At 43.8% G+C, this 19,447-nt stretch overlaps 2 protein-coding genes across 2 annotated transcripts; one reads left to right on the top strand and one right to left on the bottom strand.

Moving 5' to 3' along the window:
• Window positions 1-1,051: 1,051 nt before the first annotated feature.
• On the top strand, window positions 1,052-7,966 carry SLPI (secretory leukocyte peptidase inhibitor). The gene is made up of 5 exons (XM_044440310.1): window positions 1,052-1,076; window positions 1,725-1,840; window positions 3,235-3,378; window positions 5,738-5,881; window positions 7,802-7,966. Exons 2-5 carry the CDS (start codon window positions 1,759-1,761, stop codon window positions 7,804-7,806), a joined length of 375 nt encoding a protein of 124 aa, XP_044296245.1. The 5' UTR covers window positions 1,052-1,076; window positions 1,725-1,758; the 3' UTR covers window positions 7,807-7,966.
• A 1,866-nt stretch (window positions 7,967-9,832) lies between these two features.
• On the bottom strand, window positions 9,833-14,438 carry LOC123028503 (waprin-Enh1-like). Its single transcript, XM_044440373.1, has 4 exons — window positions 14,300-14,438; window positions 12,128-12,265; window positions 10,924-11,064; window positions 9,833-9,991 (listed from the first exon to the last, which is right to left on the bottom strand). Exons 1-3 carry the CDS (start codon window positions 14,382-14,384, stop codon window positions 10,928-10,930), a joined length of 360 nt encoding a protein of 119 aa, XP_044296308.1. The 5' UTR covers window positions 14,385-14,438; the 3' UTR covers window positions 9,833-9,991; window positions 10,924-10,927.
• Between the last annotated feature and the right edge of the window lie 5,009 nt (window positions 14,439-19,447).

The following is a 19,447-nucleotide window of genomic DNA, read 5'->3' as shown; positions in this document are numbered from 1 at the left end:
GTAAATTTCCCCATACCATGAACTGTTCGTCCTCCATGTCAATGCCCACAGAAACCTGAAAGACACCCAGAGCCATTCAAAAAGATTACTCTCAAGTCTTTTTTCCTTGAAAAATTAGTGGTAGCTGTGAGAAAATTGAAGCAGATTCAGAATGTGCTATGGTTTATCCTGGATGATTAGAAACTGAGCTTTGCAAAAATCCCTCAGCAGCACTCCGTGAGAAATGGAAGGGGCTATACGTAGTTTTGGACTCTCCAGAAGGTGGCAGTTGAAATACATGGAAAAAATCCTCAAACCATCTTCTGGATAAGGGTGGATGAAACTGTCCCTTGTGCTATCTTCTGCATTTGATTTTTAAAAATTTCAAGTCCTTTGTATTTGCTTGAAGGATGAATTTCTGCATTTGGGATGTTGTTGTTTTTTTTAATAACAAATGAACCTAATGAAATTTCCACCCATCCCTACTTCTGGAGCAAAGGGCATTTTGAGACCTAGGGCAGAAGAACTGCCTTAATTCTGCCAAGGAGCCATCTGCTTTTTTTACTGTCATGTCACTCTGTACAATTACTGGTGCCAAAGATGCATAGAGCTATGAAGTAGTTTTTGTGTAGGCATGTGGGAAACAACTTCCATATAAAACAAACTGGAAAAGGACAATTCAGCCTCTAGATGAGTTTGCAGTTTTCCTATAAGAGAGAATTGGGTGGTGGGGGGGGGAGAGAGCTTCCAGCCCAAGCCCTGGTGAGAGTTGAGTTTGTGGGGAACAGTTAACCAGGTGAGGGCGCCGATTCTGCTCATGCGTGTGCACCTGACAGGCTTCATGATTTTAGGACTGTGTCCTTGTGGTGTATCTATTTGTTTTAAGCCACATTGTGCAGCACCAACCCTGATTTGATGATAAGGGGATGGTGGCTGGTGTGGTTTGCAGGAGTTCTGTTCCCTTGTTAGACTTCCTAGCCTTCTCGAGTGTAGCAATCTCGAGTGTTCACATGTTGTGTTCATTGCTGAGACAGATTAGGAGTTCTGCTGGTGTATCATCCACCCGGGTCTCCTCCAGTCTCACTGGAAGGCAAAAGGTTATTTTCTGATTTCTTAAATATCATTTGCATTACATTTTCAATGGGGAATGTTGACATTATGCGGCATATTATATTTTACTCTTCTTTTACAGCATTGGAAGGATTACTTTAGTGGTTCCATGGCACTGCAAAACATTATCACTCATCATGGGATACACTGGTTAAGGCATCTGTCATAACTTCCAATGCCTTTGCTTTGTGGAGTTTGAGCCAACATCTGAAAGTGTCAACTCTAGTCTTAGAGGGGCAATTGATCTGATATCCAGCACATCAAGTCTAGCAAAGCCTACCAGGAGCTCTTCCTATTGCATTTTGTTAAATGTAAGCTAATCTGTCATCTCCATGATCAGCCTTTGCATTATTGAGGTTACTATCCTACATAGGTCTCAACACAGTGAGACCAAGTCTGAATAAACAAGCAAAGGAGATAGCATATAATATTCCTGTAATATGCATTTCTTTTGTAACCACTGATTTCAGACTTTTGGTTGTAAGTTCCTCATACCTGTATTGACTAAGATATGGAATGAGCACATGACAGAATTACTCTGAGACAGGAAAAGAGGAAGTCCAGTGGGTTGGCAAACATATTTGTTTCCCCATCTCTCTTCTTTTCAGAATATATAACCTTTTGGTTAAATTTAGCACATGCAGGTGAACCTAAGCTCCCAAGAGCACCATGAAGATACTTGGCATCTTGCTGTTTTGGGGTCTTCTAACGCTGTGGTCAGAGCTGCCACCTGCATATGGTCAGGTGCTTGGTAAGTGCTGAAAGACACCTCTCACCTTTTTCTCTCCAGTTACTGGGGGACATTACCTTGTGCTGTCAGTGTCTCTCCTTCTGGAGTGCAGAACAGTGAGGGTATATTTGCATGCATTCAATCTCATCTGACTTTTTTCTCTTTGCCTGTTTATCCAGTTTGGTGATAATGTTTGGAGGACTTCACAGGCTGCTTTTCATTTTTCTCTTTCCTCCTTGCTATTATTTGCTGGTGGTGTTGCTTAATTCTATAGCTATTGTTATTGCAGGTGAGTGAATCTAATTTTCCACTCAATTTCTTCCAAAGAAAAGGGATATTTTATTCGTTTTCCACTGTTTGTGATTTTTCTAAGTCAACGCAGATATTAGTACATATTTATGGAATACACTTATGGAATGCATTCCCCAGAGAGGTCCGCCTGGCTCTGTCGTTATTTGTTTTTCGGTGCCAAGCCAAGACCTTTTCATTTAAACGTGATTTTAATTGCTGATTTTATTTATTGATTTTATATTTATGCCAGGATGTTTCCATCTTTTTATGTATTGTATTGCTATTTATTTGTGCTGGAAGCCGCCCTGAGGCTTTTGCGAATGGGGCAGCATCTAAGAATTCCAAATAAATAAATAAATAAATATTTTTGCATAGTTTTGCCAAGCATTTTTACCAGGTACTGCAAGTGAGTCTGGGTGATCCAGGCACCCAGAGGGGCTTTCTGAGACCATCACTAAGGCAGCGCCTGCCCTCAGGCTTACAGTCTTAATACATGTAACAAAAGGGGAAAGGGGTTATTACCATGATTATTTGCTGCTTTGAAGGTGGAGAAGGAAGCAGCTCCACACACTGCTGTATCCTTTCTGTCCTCCCTTCCGCTGGAGCTGGTCAGCTGTATAATCTCACCCTTCCTCAAGGGAGATTAGTAAAGTTTTCTTGAACAAACCAAGTCCCTAAATTTTTCATATACCTTAAATAAGCAGTTAATGAACTCTTACAGACCCAACAAAAATAAATGAATAAATGTGGATGTTGAAACATTTAGAGGATGTAAAGGTGTAATTTGGATCACCATCAAGCTCAGCAATGGAAATATTTGCCCGTGGGCAATATGTGTGCTTTGTTTGCCCCAGGCTTCTTACAAGAAGGAGTACCAATCACTCTGTGGCAACCATAGGTTATGATCACTGGTCAAGAACAGAATTCCAACCTTCCAGGAAATGTGAAGGAAGTTCAAATCCCCAGTTTGGTGTGGTATATGGCATGATAGCCTGTGCCGCATATAAATGTCTTTGCAGACGAGGAGACACTGCATCAAAGGTCACTCTTGGTCAACTGAGTTCAGAAGTGGAAGCATAACTATTATTATCAGCTTCTTTCATCCCACTTTTTCTTTTTTGCAGTTAAACCTGGATACTGCCGATACGTTCGTGTGAGATGCGCTATGCCCAACCCCCCAATTAGATGCAGGAAGGACTCCGTTTGTGATGGAGCAAAGAAGTGCTGCGTAACGGCCTGTGGGACAGCCTGTGTGGACCCAGTGTTTGGTATGGTACCCACAAACAGTTCTGCATTATACCGAGAGTCTATGTTGAGAGTGCAAGGGACAGTTATTCTTGGTGCACATTTGAAGGTCAGGCAGATATGGAGTAGTCCATGGTGAGGGGTCCTGGGAACCTGAATTCTCAGACACTGAAATGGAAGAAGCAAGGGGCTTCCCTCCCAAGATGTTTAGGTGGACAATGAGAATAGTGAAGATTTACAGCTCAGGGAAGGGGCAAGGGAGGACTCCTGCAGCCTGCTGAGTTCGGCACAGTCCTTGACCCCATGATGAGGCATTGGGATAGATGGGCCAACCAACTGGAGGAGCAACAGACAGAGGGGCTTGCCCACCTTCAAAACGGACATCCTGGGGGAGGGCCCCCTGGGCTACTCAAAAGAAAACGTTGTTAGATTCGATTCAGGAACTGCTCTGTGCACGCTCAGAGGTCCATTCTTTTTTGGTTGTGCTTACTGGAAGTGCACTTAGAGAATAAAAAGCTTTTGCCAAAAAATGGTCTGTGTTTTGGGAGTGCAAAGCAGGAGAAACCTGGCTCTCAATAGTGTATTAGATTAATTTGAAGAAGATTATTTTATTTTATTTTTATTTGTTTTGCCACTGAAATCTCTGCAGATCAGGAAACTGGGTGTGGTGTTTGGTGCTTCTGATCCAGGTTGCTTCAAATATTCCTAAGGTGGTTGGCAGGGAAAGGGGAAATGTAACATTGTTTTGTGAAATGCAAGTAAAGGTGGAGAATGGAGTTTCCTTTTTGCTTGCATGGGAAAAGAAATCTCAGAACAAGGCAGAAGAGAGTCCTTTCCTCCTTTCCTTATGGTACCAGCTGTATGTGTCAGAGAACTCCCCCCCCCCCCGCCAATACCACTCAAAATGCAAAGGAAATTCCCCAAGTGTTAAGCAGGCAGGAATGAGTATCCAAAGACAGGCTGCTCCCTGCTCCTGTGGATGTTTAAGGGACTAAAGAGATGAAGTATTGTTGCCACTATGTATCATTGTGAATTTTATTATGCATGAGAAGGTTTATTAATCAAATTATGTAGGGCAAGTTTTATATTACAAATTTTCTAAATCGTTCTCATGCTGACATTAAAATTGATGTTAAATCATCTGTTAAAGAACAGTTATTTAATTATTTGTTTCCACTTCTATGCTGCCCCATAACCTGAAGGTTCTCTGGGCAGCTTACAAATGTTGGAAACAGCATTCACTGCAGTTGATAAAACTGCAGGTAGAAGCAGATAGAATAGATAAAACAATAAGATAATAGATGGAAGCATCTCATGATATAATGTAAACCACATACAACCTGATAAATACAACCCATAAAATAGCAAATGAAAATTAACTAAATAACCCATAACAAAACATACAATCCAGACAGGACCCCGGTCTTGTCTGGATTCAGCTTCGTTTATTGGCCCTCATCAGCCAGCCCATTACCGAGTTCAGGACAGCCACTGCCTCACCTGGGTCAGATGGAAAAGTGAGGAAGAGTTCAGTGCCGTCAGTGTACTGACACCTCCACATGACCTCACCCAGTGGTTTCATGTAGATGTTAAAAAGCATGGGGGACAGAATCAACCCCTGAGGATTTCCATGACACAGTTGCCATGGCGCAGAGCGACTGTCCCTCAGCACCACCATCTGGGACCAGCCAGCCATGCAGGAGCAGAACCACTGCAATTACAGCTTTAGCAAAGCAAATAAATAGATGAATAAAAGAAGCTGTTGGAGCACTTGCAGGATGTTTAAGTTCTGAACTGGTTCACTATGAAATTCATTGTGTAATGCATTGGAACTATTTGCCATGGGTAAATGTGTTTTGTCCATATATTTATTTATTTATTTATTATATTTATATTCTGCCTTTTGTCCTTTTCAAGGAATTCAAGGTGATTTATATAATTCTCCTCCTCCTCTCAATCTTACTCTCACAAGAACAACCCTGTGAGGTTGGGCTGAGGGTCTATAAAAGGTCCAAAGTCATTCAGTTGGCTTCATGGCCGAGTGGGGACTGGAACCCAGAGCTCCTGAGCCCCAGCCCAGCACTCTTAAACACAACACCACCCTGATTCTGAGAAAGAGTGCCAATTACTCTGTGGCAGCTGATCATACTGTGTGATGGTCAATAATATAATTCCTATATTCCAGGAATTTTCTCTAGGTAAATTGAAAATATGGTCCAGTCTGATATATGAAATCATAGCTTGTGACTCATATAAAGGTATCTGTGACTTTGAAACAATGCTTCAAAAGTTAAGTAGATGTTATTTGGTAAGCTGAAACCAGAAGCAGATGCATAATGATTATATGAGTTTGTCCTTCAGCCCAGTTTTTCTGTTTTGTAGAGAAGCCTGGATTCTGCCCCATTGTTGAAATGCCTTGCCTTGCACTGAATCCACCTAATAGCTGCAGTAATGACGAAACCTGCTATGGGCCCAAGAAGTGCTGTGACACCGGATGTGGGAAACATTGTGTCCACCCAGAGTTTGGTATTGCACCCCAAAAAAGTTTTACATTATATTAAAATGTATATCAAAGTTTTGGGGAAGGATATGTTTTTTCCACTGAGAGTTCTGTAAGTCAGAACATTTGGTGTGGTGGTTCGTGTTCCTGCTAGAGGTTGCTTCAAACATTCCTAAGGTGGCTAGCAGGGAATGGGAAGTATAGCATTGTTCTGTGAAAGAAAGGGTTTTGGGTGCTATCTCAAATTGCCATGGAACGTAGCCAGTCATAGATTCATAGAATATTGAAGTTGGAATGGGCCAAGAAGGCCAGTGCAGGACTCCAAGGTAAGCCAATTTCCATAGGTGACCAGTGGCTGTACTTAACCAGTGTCCGGCTGGGGTAATGGGCTGGATGAGGGCCAATAAATTGAGGCTTAATCCAGACAAGTCACAGGTAGGAAAGAAGTGGGAAAAGGGACTAACATACACTATAAATGGAGAGTTCCACTATATAGTTTCCATTTCTATAGGCATTTATCCCTTCTAAACAAGGGGATGAAAAAGAAAGATCTAAAGGAAGCAGGAACTGGCCAGACTGGGAGTCTAGCAACTAAGACTGTAGGATTCATTGGGCAAAGACTGTAGGGTTGGGCAAAGAGTGTGTCATGTGAAATGTCACTAGTCAGGGCTGGCAGGCAGCTCTTCAGCATTGTGAACCACACCTGACGATGGTCTCATAAGCAAAAAAAGAAAGGGAAATGTCATTTACTCTTCTTGTCTGCAAATCTCCCATTCCTCAGGAGGTCTGAAGTGCAGTACAAATACCTCCTCTAGAGCATGTGTGGCCCTGGTATTCTTCAGGGGGTGTGACATTTTCTTGCTGGTTTATTTTATCCATTTTTATCACTTAAGAATAGCTACGAATACAGAGAGACATTGCACCAAATTATTTTTCGACTCACAAATGTGATCCTCTCTCTCGAGCACTGCATACAACAGCATGACAACCGGAGCATCCTGGTTGTTGTGGCCATGAGCCTGATTATTTATTTATTTATTTATTTATATTGCGATTTGTATCCTGCCTCTTTCCTACAAAGAGCTCAAGGCAGCTTACATCATCTCTCCTCCTCCATCTTCTCCCCACATCAACCACCCTCTGAGGTAGGTTGGGCTGAGAGTCTGTGGCTGGCCCAAAGTCACCAGGTGGCTCCATGGCTGAGCAGGGACTAGAACCCAGATCGTCTGAGTCCCAATCCCATGCTCTTAACCACTACACCACTCTGGCTCTCTGCAAGGACCAAGTTACATGGAGGAATCAAGGAGTTTATTTTTTAAAATATCTATTTTTTATTTGGAGGTTGATGCACAGTGACTTCTTCAGTTCAGGCTTTGAAAGACTTAATCATATGGAAATCCATTACGATGTTCCCTGTCTGAAGGAGACAGTTTTAGGGTGGACAGTAGTGCTAGGTTAACCAGGAGGTGTGGGACAAAGACAATAAAGAAGAAGTTAGCATAAATCAAAGGATAAATCAAAGGATAAATCAAAGAAGGCAGTGTAGAGAAGGGAGCAAGTCAGAACTGAAGAAATAATCAGGAAGCAGGACTGAGAGGTAAGCTAGGACCAAAGGATAGGAACATGCTCAGAAAGATCTGATTACTTAAGCAAGGCTTAGGTGGAACTGGAAGACTCTGATATTCTTCCTGCCTTGGACTGGGTGGATTGAGTCAATCTAGGATCTGAAGTTCCACCACTGAGAAGCTGCCATATAGACCTGCTATCTGGAAATCTCAGCTGTTCCTGACAGCAAGGGGAAACTGCAGTAGCACCTCTTTCCCATACAGTGGGTGGGGTAGTCATTACCAGGAGCAGTAGAGATTCCTGCCATCAAGGGGGATATGGACCTATAGACCATGTTTATTAATCAAAGGTTTCACTCACACACCCCATTTATTTTCTAGGATAATCTCCAGTGGAACAAATATGTCAAACAACATTTTGCAAGAGAAAACTGGCATTACAGCATTTGTGTCTAAAAACGGCTAAATCACCTTCCAAATCTATTGAAGGAAAGCATTGGATAGTCCTGAGGAATGTGCTATCGATAATAAACCAAACAAACCAAATTCTACAACAAGTACCGTACTTATTCTAGTCCTGGCTAAGAGGCAGTTGAGTGACATTAATTCCCCTGGAAGGGATGGGAGTCTTTCTTAGGCATGGGGCATAGTGCACTTGGTTGTAGCTAAAATGTATAGAAGAGCAGAGGTACAAAAGTAAAAATATTGGCGTACAGACATTCTTCATGAAAGTTCCCGGAGCCGTGCTCCCAGAGGAATTCAGGAATGCCGGCATCTGTGTTCATCTTTCGTTTCTGCTGCATCCCATACCTTTTTCCAAAACTGCATCAAGCACAATGCCCAGTTTATTTGGAGCAGCTGGCAGTCACACAATAATGAGCTGGCACAAGATAGCGTAGTGGCTAGTACCTTGGGCTTTGGCTGAGGACTCTTCTCATTTCATGAGAAACAGGAAGGACACAATATTGACTCTAAACAACATAATGCCACCAGCTCAAGATTTCCCTAGAGGTCCCTTCCCCAACTTTGCATTACAGCGGAAAACTTATGGGCTGGTTTGCAAGACGGCCATAGTCCACCTTGGCTTATTTAAGCTGTGGTGGGTTGTTCCAAGTGCTGGCTGCCATTTTGAATATTCAGGTTGGCTTGTTGTGCCATGCAGACCCAGGAAGGATGAGTTGTTGATTTGGGTAATAAACCTCTCAGAAACTATTGGCTCTGTTAGGATTCTGGGTAATTTGATACCTATGCCAACAACCCAGTCTTGTGGCGTTCGCATGATGTTACAAGTTTGAGTTGCAGTTTAATTCAGAAGTCACATACCATGCATCTAACTGCACCATTACCCAGTGGGCTTCAGCGACCATTGAAAACCAGGGCTATCCCTAAGACAACAAACCAATACTAGCAGTTCTTAACTCCACCTGGAATAGATTTTTGCACAGTTAATGAATCTTAATTGCCCTTTAAGGTCCCAGCCATTCAAGAATTGTGCTTGACAAAAGGGGCAGCTCAGAACAATGGACTGTGGCTGGAAAACCCATTTTTCCTCACCTACTGTGAAGATTGTGGATAACATAGGGAATAGAGAAGTCTGAGGAGCTGGCATCTGTGGTCACTGTCCCTACTGATTCAATGATCCTGGTTTGAGAACACTGTGAACAATAGCTCCACTACACCACTGATTATATATCTTTATGATTCATTTCTAGGAAGTAATGTGGTAATTCTAGGGCTTTTTCCAGATCAGAAAGTGCAATAGATATGTAATATTGAGGATCATTGCCCAGAGATGTGGTCACACACTGTGGACTTATGCATTAGTTTCCTACTCAAATTTCTTCTAAATCGAGGACAGTTACCCCAATATCTGAGATTGCTGATATTTCTCCCGGCAATCTTAATTCCAGTTTGTGATTCATCCAGCCCCACCTTTCTCATGATGTGCTCTGCATATAAGTTAAATCGGCAGGGTGACAGTTTACAGCTTTACTGAACTCCTTTCTCAATTTTGAACCAATCAGTGGTTCCGTGTCCAGTTCCCCAGTAGCATATTGGACACCTTCCGACCTGCGGGGTTCATCTTCCAGCGTCATATCTTTTTGCCTTTTGGTACTGTCCATGGGGTTTCCATGGCAAAGATACTGGAGTGGGTTGCCATTTCCTGCTCCAGTGGATCACGTTTTGTCAGAGCTCTCTGCTATGACCTGTCTGTCTTGGGTGGCCCTGCACAGCATAGCTCATCGCTTCATTGAGCTACGCAAGCCCCTTCGCCATGATGAGGCAGTGATCCATGAAGGAGGGGAAATTCATATGACAGCTTTTATTCTAAAATATTATTCATTGGGAAGGACCAATCGGAAGACAGTACATCTCCAATTGACAAGAAAGTAAAGAGAACTGTCAATATCAGTTTGAGAAAAGTGGATTATACTTTCAAAGTGATTCTCCTCAGAGCTCTGATCCCCTCTCCTCAGTTTCTTCTTCATGTAGCTCAGTAAATCCTATTGTACTCATGATGCTGTCTCATTGCAGCTCCTGAAAAAAGTTGTAATCAGTCATCTAGGAGATCTGAAATAAATGAAAAGTGCAAATTATTTTGTGAATCATCTTGTCTATTAGATTGATTTGGAAAAGCACCTTATATTAATCCATTGCAACTGGTCAGGGTCATTTAATCATGCCTTCAAAGAATCACCACTCTTGGATTCTTGCCACTGACTACCGGTCCCCTGAGTTGTGCAGTTTTACCCCAGTCCTGCATACTTTCAGTGTTCAAAGGGCATAAGTCACCCAGAATACCTTTTCAATAGACATGTGATACACCAGAACACTTCTAAATCTACCTTATCTTAACTAATTGTCTGGCAGCCATAGGTGACTAGGACCTCCACGCGGGCAAATGCACAACATATTAGATTTCCAAGGGGGTGCGTTGCTGGTGGAGAACTAGATCTCACGACCATTGGTCCTGAGCCAGTCCTCTTGATTCATGTATTCCCTTTGGAAGCAGGGAAATCCAACCTTCAGCTTTGTCTTCTGCCAGCCTGACCAACAGAAGTCATTTTTCAAACTAGCCTTCAAAAAGATTAGATTACACTTTTCCAAGCTGACTGAGGATGAAGGAACTACCTTTTTTAAAGACTACTAAGGTTTACAACTCTATATATAACCTTTCTAACAGAGAAGTGAAAACCCACGCTTAAGAGAAATGGTTAACACCAATTAAAAATAGATATGCATTAATACATAATTTGGGATGGAAACTTTGCCTATTTTAACATTTCAAGTGGAAGCTTCTGATCATTTCCTCTGAAGTGTGCCAGAGTGGAAACAGAGAAGGGGGACATCCAAACTTAGTCCTTTTCTCTGTATTACCCCCTCTTCAATCCACCCATCCAACAAACTGTAACAAGACAGCTAGGAGAAAGTGTGGAGCAAGTTACATACTCGGAAGGAAATCCAAGTGAGAAGTCAGTCAGAAGATTCAGATTGGCACGTACCGTGTCATGGGTCCACACAAGTTTTCCCGCAAGGTAAATTACAGCATTTTTGCTTTTCTGGGCAGTCATAGTCATGGCTGCAAACCTTTCGTCCTTGGACTGAGCAGTAATGCGGCACGGCAGGGCAGGTGCCAGGTTTATCTGTATACAGGAAAAATGCAGCATGAATGTCTATTATGTATCAAATCAGTCAGACAAAGTAGGCCAGCAACATGGCTAAGCTATGCATACCAGATGTCCCATGTTCTTGGAGGTTCCTTATGTCAACTCCACTTAGCCCCACACATGAGCATAAGCAGATGCAGCACTCCAAGTCCACCCCATTGAGGAAAAACCAGATTATAAAGCCATGTAGTGTTCCCACTCAATATGTTTTCAAAAGCACTTCCGGTGAAACTCACAGGGAGATTAGCAAGAGTGTATTTTTTGGCAGAAGTTCTGGCCGCATTCAACGTTTCCCATGACGAGGCCACACAAGGCCTCTCCTGCATCGTCTGAGCACACTGAACTTCAGACTGCTCTTTCTCTTCAGAACGTAAGGCAGGGTGTGCGCACGGCTTGGGAGGCAGACAGGATGCGAACCAGTGCCGCTGCAGGCCAGGCACAAATGCTTGAAGCTCTGACACACAATGGCAGCAGGGCCTGTGGCCTGCAATGAATGGGGACCGATCTTGAAAGGGGTCCCCATTCGAAGGGGAAGAGCTTTTTGGAGAAAATCTCATGGGCTGGGTTTTTGTTTCTTGTGCTTGCCTTGTGAGGTGGCCAAGGAATGTGTGAGTGCCATGTCTTTCACTGAACAATCCCTGTTCCTGCAGCCTGCCATGCCTTGGTTTCCCACACTTGACCAAACGCAGAGGAAGATGTAATGAAGTCGTGATTCCCTTAGGATTTTTCAGATCAGGGAATGCAGGATGCCCGGCTGGCAACAGGGCAATGGAGACGTGTAGCTATTTCTCAGACTCATATGACTGTCTTCAGGCTCTCGGGACAGTAAATAAAAGTCCCTTTTCTGGTGCAGTGACGGATAGGAGCAATCTCTCCTGCCTTACTCTACACCACGAAAGTAACCAGAGATGGCAGTGAGTGGGGGTAAGTGGCTCAGGTAAGGGCAACCCACCCTTGATGCCATCAGGACCCCAGGGATGAGTGAGAATGCAATCCTTCCCAGGGCAAAGACATTCCTTGTGCTAAACACAGACAATACCTTGAGGGTTTCGGCAGACTTTGCGGCAATCCCAGAAACAGCACTTTTTGATTCCTTCGCAATCATAGTCAATACTGCACAGGTCCTCTCCTGGGTAGGCACACCGATACGGACTAGGGGGGCATGTCCCAATTTTATCTGAAAGTAAAAAGGAGTTGTATTGATGAATAACTCAATTCTACTCTTAGCAGCATTATAATGAGACTGAATGGGACAAACACTTAAGAAGTCCACAAATGTGCACAGACCCCAGTGGCACAACTGGCAACCATCTCTTTCAGGAGACGCTGCAGGATGAGAAAGACAGGAGCTGTGAGTGGGTGTGCCTTCTTCCCTACCTGCTGTTGCTGGTAGCAGTGATGGACACAGACGAATGGCACTGCTTGTTCAGTGTGTGGGACACAATTCTAGCAAGTGCCTTGCAACGTGGACCAGAGTCCAGGAAGCAGAAACCAGTGAATCCAATGGATTTTCCACACAAGAAGGATTCCTCACACAGCCCTACTTCACACCAGGCAGGCGATTTACCACATGGTCTACACACCCACCACAAACCCAGCTGCATATGCATCTAATAATGAAATTGCCCACTACCACAAGCCCCTGCCTCCACCCCGCATCAGAGGATGTTTGTTCATCTTCATAGCCATCACAATTCTCCAAGTGCAAATCATTGTATAATTAAAAAACAGCAGCAGGGAGTTCTAGTAGCTCAGGGAAACCCCCAAGAAGAACACTTCTTTCAGGGACAGGGAACGGCAGGGCAGTTCAGGGCAGACGTGGCCACCAGAAAAGAAGCCCAATGCGGATTGAGTTTGTCAGGACCATCACCCCCTTTCTCCTTTTGAAGGCACGTGCGGAAATAGATCTTCTAACTATTGGTTTTATTATGGCAATACAAAATAAGAAGGCTGACTTAACAGTACATTTTAAGTTTTTTGCAGCAATCAATAACAAAAGAAGCAAGCTAGAGAAGTGGCCTCATGAAAAGAAATTGATTTCACACTGAGAAGCCCGTAAAACATCCCCCACACTGAAGCTAAGCTAGTCTGGGGCTGCCCTGACCTTGGAGAGGAGACCATCTGGGAACAGCCACCTGGAGTTCTACAATGGGAGAAATGTAGAATATCAATATAATACAGAAATAAATTCTACACTCAGGTAATCAAAACCTAGACTTGAAGGTGTCTCCTGCTGCTTCAGAGACACTAGTAGCCATTTCAGCTTTTGTCTACTGGGCTTAAATAGCTGAGTATAGTCAGATGCACAGAATCAGCAACACAAATTCAACTGCTGAACTGGGGTGTATAACACTATGGTAAGATTGTCAAGAATTGCACTGTTGTTCAGGATGATGATGATGATGATGAGAACCTGGTTCTTGTTGACCCCAGCTATACCACCTCACTGCTATGGGTGCTCCAATGATGGAATGCTCCTTCATGAAAATAAAAATAACTGCACATACAAAGCTAGCTGTTATGCGGAAGGCTTCTAGGTTTAAGAATTCCAGTTGCCTACATACAGGCATCCTGTTCCACAAGAAGCCTCACATTTATCATTCAGTGACTGCTCACTTGCAGTCTGGAATGGTACAGTTAGGATTTGGGCTGAGCATGCAAACGGGAATTAAGCCACAGAACTGGCTTACGATCAGCTGAAGCTTGATGGTTGTACAGTGAGCTGTTTAGTGGGCAGAGCAAGTATAAAACATGGGTTTGAAAAGTTGAGCAAGCCCTTGTCAGATTGGTGGTCGTGCCGCATTTCTTCCTCCAGTGCAGCACAGAAACCTGAGGGCCTCAAACCAAATGGGTAACAAACTAGTGCAGGTTTGCTAACAGACAAAGCAGAGCTGCCTTAACATGGCAGCAATCAATTTGAAGCCCTTTCATTCGTGCAGAAATAGGTCATTTTCATTTGTAGACTTTTGCATGTATGTCTTGCAAGAACCCAAAGACATTTTATCCGAAAGGAAATGCAAAATCTCATGAAATATTAGGTGGGAGCATGAGGAAATTGAAATCAACAGTGCAATCATGTACAAGTGTAAGCAGAAGCCAGTCCCATTCATTTCAATGGGACCCCACACCAATTCAATGTGCTTAAGAACCCGGAAACTGTGAAATCTTGATGACTGAATGAACACACTACTCTTTTTCTATTGACACTTACCTCTTGGTGGAATGGTAGAGACAGATGGCAGCTGTGCCCAAAGGGCCAAAACCCCCACAAGGAGCCAGGTGGTTGTGCTGGTCATGGTACTTTCAGAATCTGGCCCCCAGTATTCACAAATCAGCCAGGCTTATATTTTAGTCTGCAAGAAGGACAAGCCCTGCCTCCCCTTTGTCATCAAGGACTCCAGCCTTTGCTTCATCCTCAAACATTTATTTCACTCTCAGCTCTTGGCATTCCATGCATACTAACTCCTGACCAATGATGAAGGCCAGCAAGGCCTATGTATTAGCAAGAACTGTTAATTGTGGGTTTGAGAACATTGTTTCCAAGGGGTGAGAATGCCACAGCCTCCCCTGAGCAGGATTTGCCTGTTTTCTGGACATCCTGCCCTCCAGATCTTCCCTTGCATGATCAGAGTGACTCAGGGAGTTGTGGCCATTCGGAAGTCAGACAGAATGGAGTGAACTTTGCTGCTGAGAGAACAGCTTGTCAAGCTGGTGTTTTATCAGTTACATCTCACAGTCTCCCTCACCAAGACCCACTGTTCAGGTCTTTACAAAGCCCTCTCTCCCCTATCTAGGGAGAAGCAGTAATATAGCGAGCAACACATCAGTCCAGGTAGACTCTCCAGAATCTCACTTCCCTGTTACGTTATCAGGATGGTTCCCTCTGAGACTGTGAAGGCTTTCTTCTGCTGTCTGTTATCTTTTCCATAATGGTTGTCTCCTTTCTGAAATGTATTGTAAAGTGATTATACAGTTGCAGATCTGTTTGCCATCTCTTTCTTGTCAGATCTAATAGGCATTGTGGGTGGAATTCACACCGCAGTTCAAAGGGTAAAACAGCTCATTGATCCTGTGGAACTTCCCTTTAGGCAAACCTAAAGAAGGAGAAGGAAGAAGGAAATGGCAACCCACTCCAGCATCTTTGCCATGAAAACCCCATGGAAAGCACTACAAGGCAAAAAGATATGACACCGGAAGATGAGCCCCTCAGGTTGGAAGGTGTCCAATATGCTACTGGGGAAGACCGGAGGTCTAGTACAAGTAGCGCCAGAAAGAATGAAGTGAATGGGTCAAAGGGCACTCAGTTGCAGATGTATCTGGTGCTGAAAGGAAAGTCCAATGCTGCTAAGATCTATACTCCATAGGATCCTGGAATGTAAGATCCTTGAATCAAGGCAAGGTGGATGTGGTCAAACAAGAGATGACAAGACTGAACATTGACATCTTAGGAATCAGTGAACTAAAATGGACAGGAATGGGTGAATTTAATTCAGATGACCATCAGGTATACTACTGCAGGCAAGAATCCCTCAGAAGAAATGGAGAGCATGGGACTGGGACTCAGACGATCTGGGTTCTAGTCCCCGCTCAGCCATGGAGCCAACTGGGTGACTTTGGGTCAGTCACAGACTCTCAGCCCAACCTACCTCACAGGGTTGTTGTTGTGGGGATAAGATGGAGGAGGAGAATGATGTCAGCTGCCTTGAGCCCTTTGTAGGAAAAAGGCAGGGTATAAATCAATCAATCAATCAATATTCAATAAAAGAGTAGGAAAAGCAGTACTGGGATGCAGTCTCCAAAATGACAGAATGATCTCAGTTCGAATCCAAGGCAAACCATTCAACATACCAATAGTCCAAGTCTATGCCCCAACCACTGGTGCTGAAGAGGCTGAAGTTGAACCGTTCTATGAAGGCCTACAACACCTTCTAGAATTGACACCAAAAAATGATGTCCTTATCATCATGGGGCATTGGAATGCTAAAGTAGGAAGCCAAAAGATAACTGGAATAACAGGCAAGTTTGGTCTTGGAGCACAAAATGAAGCAGGGCACAGGCTAGCAGAATTTTGTCAAGAGAATACGATGGTCATGGCAAACACTCTTTTCCAACAACCCAACAGACGACTCTACACATGGACATCACCAGACGGTCAACACAGAAATCAGACTGACTATGTGCTCTGCAGCCAAAGATGGAGAAGCTCTATACAGTCAGTAAAAACTAGACCAGGAGCTGACCGTGGCTCAGATCATGAGCTTCTGGTTGCAAAATTTAGGCTTAAATTGAAGAAAGTAGGGAAAAGCACTAGGGCACTCAGGTATGTCCTAAATCATATCCCTGATGAATACACAGTAGAGGTGACAAATAGATTGAAGGAATTAGATCTGATAGACAGAGTGCCTGAAGAACTATGGACGGAGGTTCGCAACACTGTACATGAGGTAGCAACTAAAGCCATCCCAAAGAAAAAGAAAAGCAAGAAAGCAAAATTGCTGTCTGAGGAAGCTTTACAAATAGCTGAGGAAAGAAGGGAAGTGAAAGGCAAGGGAGAAAGAGAAAGATAATGCAGAATTCCAGAGAATAGCTAGAAGAGATAAGAATGCCTTCTTAAATGAACAAAGATATAGAAGGAAACAATAGAATAGGGAAGACCAGAGATCTCTTCAAGAAAATTGGAGATATGAAGGCAACGTTTCATGCAATGATGGGCATGATAAAGGACCAAAATGGCAGGGACCTAACAGAGGCAGAAGAGATTACGAAGAGGTGGCAAGATTACACAGAAGAACTATGCAAGAAAGAGCCTAATGTCCGTGATAACCACGATGGGGTGGTCACTGACCTCGAGCCAGACATCCTGGAATGTGAAGTCAAATGGGCCTTAGGAAGTCTGAGCAACAACAAAGCTAGTGGAGGTGACTGTATTCTAGCTAAGCTATTCAAATTCTTAAAAGACGATGCAGTAAAAGTGCTACACTCAATATGCCAACAAATTTGGAAAACTCAACAGTGGCCACAGGATTGGAAAAGGTCAGTTTACATTCCGATCCCAAACAAGGGCAATGCCAAAGAATGTTCAAACTACCACACCATTGCACTCATTTCACATGCTAGCAAAGTTATACTCAAAATCCTACAAGCTAGGCTCCAGCAGTATGTGGACCGAGAAGTACCAGAAGTACAGGCAAGATTTCAAAGGGGGAGAGGAACTAGAGGTCAAATTGCCAACATACGCTGGATCATGGAGAAAGCTAGGGAGTTCTAGAAAAACATCTACTTCTGCTTCATTGACTATGCTAAAGCCTTTGATTGTGTGGATCACAACAAACTGGGGCAAGTTCTTAAAGAGACGGGGGTACCAGACCATCTTATTTGTCTCATGAGAAACCTATATGCAGGTCAAGAAGCAACAGTGAGAACTGGACACGGAACAACTGATTGGTTCACAATTGAGAAAGGAGTTCAGCAAGGCTGTATACTGTCGTTCTGTCTATTTAACTTATATGCAGAGCACATCATGAGAAAGGTGGGGCTAGATGAATTACCAGTTGGAATTAAGATTGCTGGGAGAAATATCAACAACCTCATATATGCAGATGATACCACTCTCATGGCAGAAAGTGAAGAGGAACTAAGGAGCCTCTTGATGCGGGTGAAGGAGGAAAGCGCAAAGGTTGGCTTGAAACTCAACATTAAGAAAACCAAGATCATGGCATCCGGTCCACTCACTTCCTGGCAAATAGATAGGGATGAAATGGAGGCAGTGACAGATTTTATTTTCCTGGGCTCCAAGATCACCGCAGATGGGGACTGCAGCCAAGAAATTAAAAGACGCTTGCTCCTGGGGAGGAAAGCTATGGCAAATCTAGAGAGCATACTAAAAAGCAGAGACACCACCCTGCCGACAAAAGTGCGTATAGTCAAGGCTATGGTTTTCCCAGTTGCAATGTATGGCTGTGAAAGCTGGACCATAAGGAAGGTTGAGTGCAAAAGGATTGAGGCTTTTGAATTGTAGTGCTGCAGGAGACTCCTGAGAGTCCCCTGGACCACAAGGTGATCAAACCAGTCAGTCCTAGAGGAGATCAACCCTGAGTGCTCTTTGGAAGGCCAGATACTGAAGATGAAACTCAAATACTTTGGCCACCTAATGAGAAGGAAGGACTCCCTGGAGAAGAGTCTAATGCTAGGAACAATATATGGCAAAAGAAGGGGAGGGCAGAGGATGAGGTGGATAGATGGAGTCACTGAAGCAGTTGGTGCAAGCTTAAGTGGACTCCGGGGGATGGTGGAGGACAGGAAGGCCTGGAGGAATGTTGTCCATGAGGTCGCAATGGGTCAGACACGAATTCGCAACTAACAACAAATGAATTTCCCCCCAACATGCTTCGAGTTGTTCTTTATTCTATATTCTTTGGGGCCTCTGGGCAGTGAAGATTTGATTCTACTTTGTGCAGGGAAGACTAGCCTTGACACAGTGACTGGGTCCACCACCAATGTTCACAGAAATGCCAATGTTTTGTCTAACTCCTGCTTCTCATGACTGCTTGAGCCAGTGTCAGTATGAAGAAATGCCAGTCTGGATTCCCGCGTTGTCGGGCTACCGCAAACTCATGTAAACGCAGACTGACTAACGCTGAGGAATATTAAGGGGGGCAGTAAAGCAGGTGGCATCCAGGGCATCCGAGAGCTCCCAGTTCTTCCAAAGCAGCCTGGGACTTACTGTCACTTGCATTCAAGGGTTGTGCCCATGGTCAGAGAGTGTGAGGGTGTGAACACATGTGTGCTGCCCAAGGCTTTGCATTAGGCAATAGTCTTCCCTGCGTGTTCCTTGAGTTGCACAGATTTCACACACTTGACAGCTGGCACCTCCTTGCCTAATAAACTGAAAATTTAAGCAACTTCATGAGGGCTCCAGATAATATTTGCCCCTCTCCATTCCTCTACACCAACATATTCGAGTCTAGGTTCTAATGCAAAATGAAATGTCAATTTTGGAGAGTGTGATGAAGATGCTTGGTAGCTTTCTTGATGAGTGTCCTGTGTTTAGTGGCTGCACTGTGCAGAATGAAGCCAACTGCATCATACTGCCTTCACAACCATTTGCTTAGTATAAATGGCAAGAAAGCATGCATGAACGGAATTCAGTTGTTTAGATGACTGCAGGAGGGGGAAGAAGGTAGACCTCCAGATGTGCTAGCCTTCAGCTCCCACAAGCCCCCATTAGTAGCCTGGCTAATGGTCATGAGCAGAGGGAAGGTCAAACATCCGGAAATCTACTTTCTGCCACCCTGGTCTATTCCATACTAGTCTCCAATCCTGTTGTTCTGCTGTTACACTAGGAAGGCAAAAGGCCTGT

The sequence above is a fragment of the Varanus komodoensis genome, unplaced genomic scaffold (genome assembly GCF_004798865.1).
Source record: "Varanus komodoensis strain SLA01 unplaced genomic scaffold, ASM479886v1 scaffold37, whole genome shotgun sequence".
NCBI classification, from domain to species: Eukaryota; Metazoa; Chordata; class Lepidosauria; order Squamata; family Varanidae; genus Varanus; species Varanus komodoensis.
Note: the sequence above shows the minus strand (reverse complement) of the source record. Positions and strands in the feature narration are given on the sequence as shown.

Excerpts from the sequence above, each read along its gene's own strand:
- SLPI (XM_044440310.1), top strand. The coding sequence starts at position 1,759 with ATGAAGATACTTGGCATCTTGCTGTTTTGGGGTCTTCTAACGCTGTGG. Across the intron at positions 1,841-3,234 it reads TGCATATGGTCAGGTGCTTG|TTAAACCTGGATACTGCCGA; the intron begins GTAAGTGCTGAA and ends TCTTTTTTGCAG. Across the intron at positions 3,379-5,737 it reads CTGTGTGGACCCAGTGTTTG|AGAAGCCTGGATTCTGCCCC; the intron begins GTATGGTACCCA and ends TCTGTTTTGTAG.
- LOC123028503 (XM_044440373.1), bottom strand. The coding sequence starts at position 14,384 with ATGACCAGCACAACCACCTGGCTCCTTGTGGGGGTTTTGGCCCTTTGG. Across the intron at positions 12,266-14,299 it reads CTCTACCATTCCACCAAGAG|ATAAAATTGGGACATGCCCC; the intron begins GTAAGTGTCAAT and ends TTTTACTTTCAG. Across the intron at positions 11,065-12,127 it reads AGTCTGCCGAAACCCTCAAG|ATAAACCTGGCACCTGCCCT; the intron begins GTATTGTCTGTG and ends TCCTGTATACAG.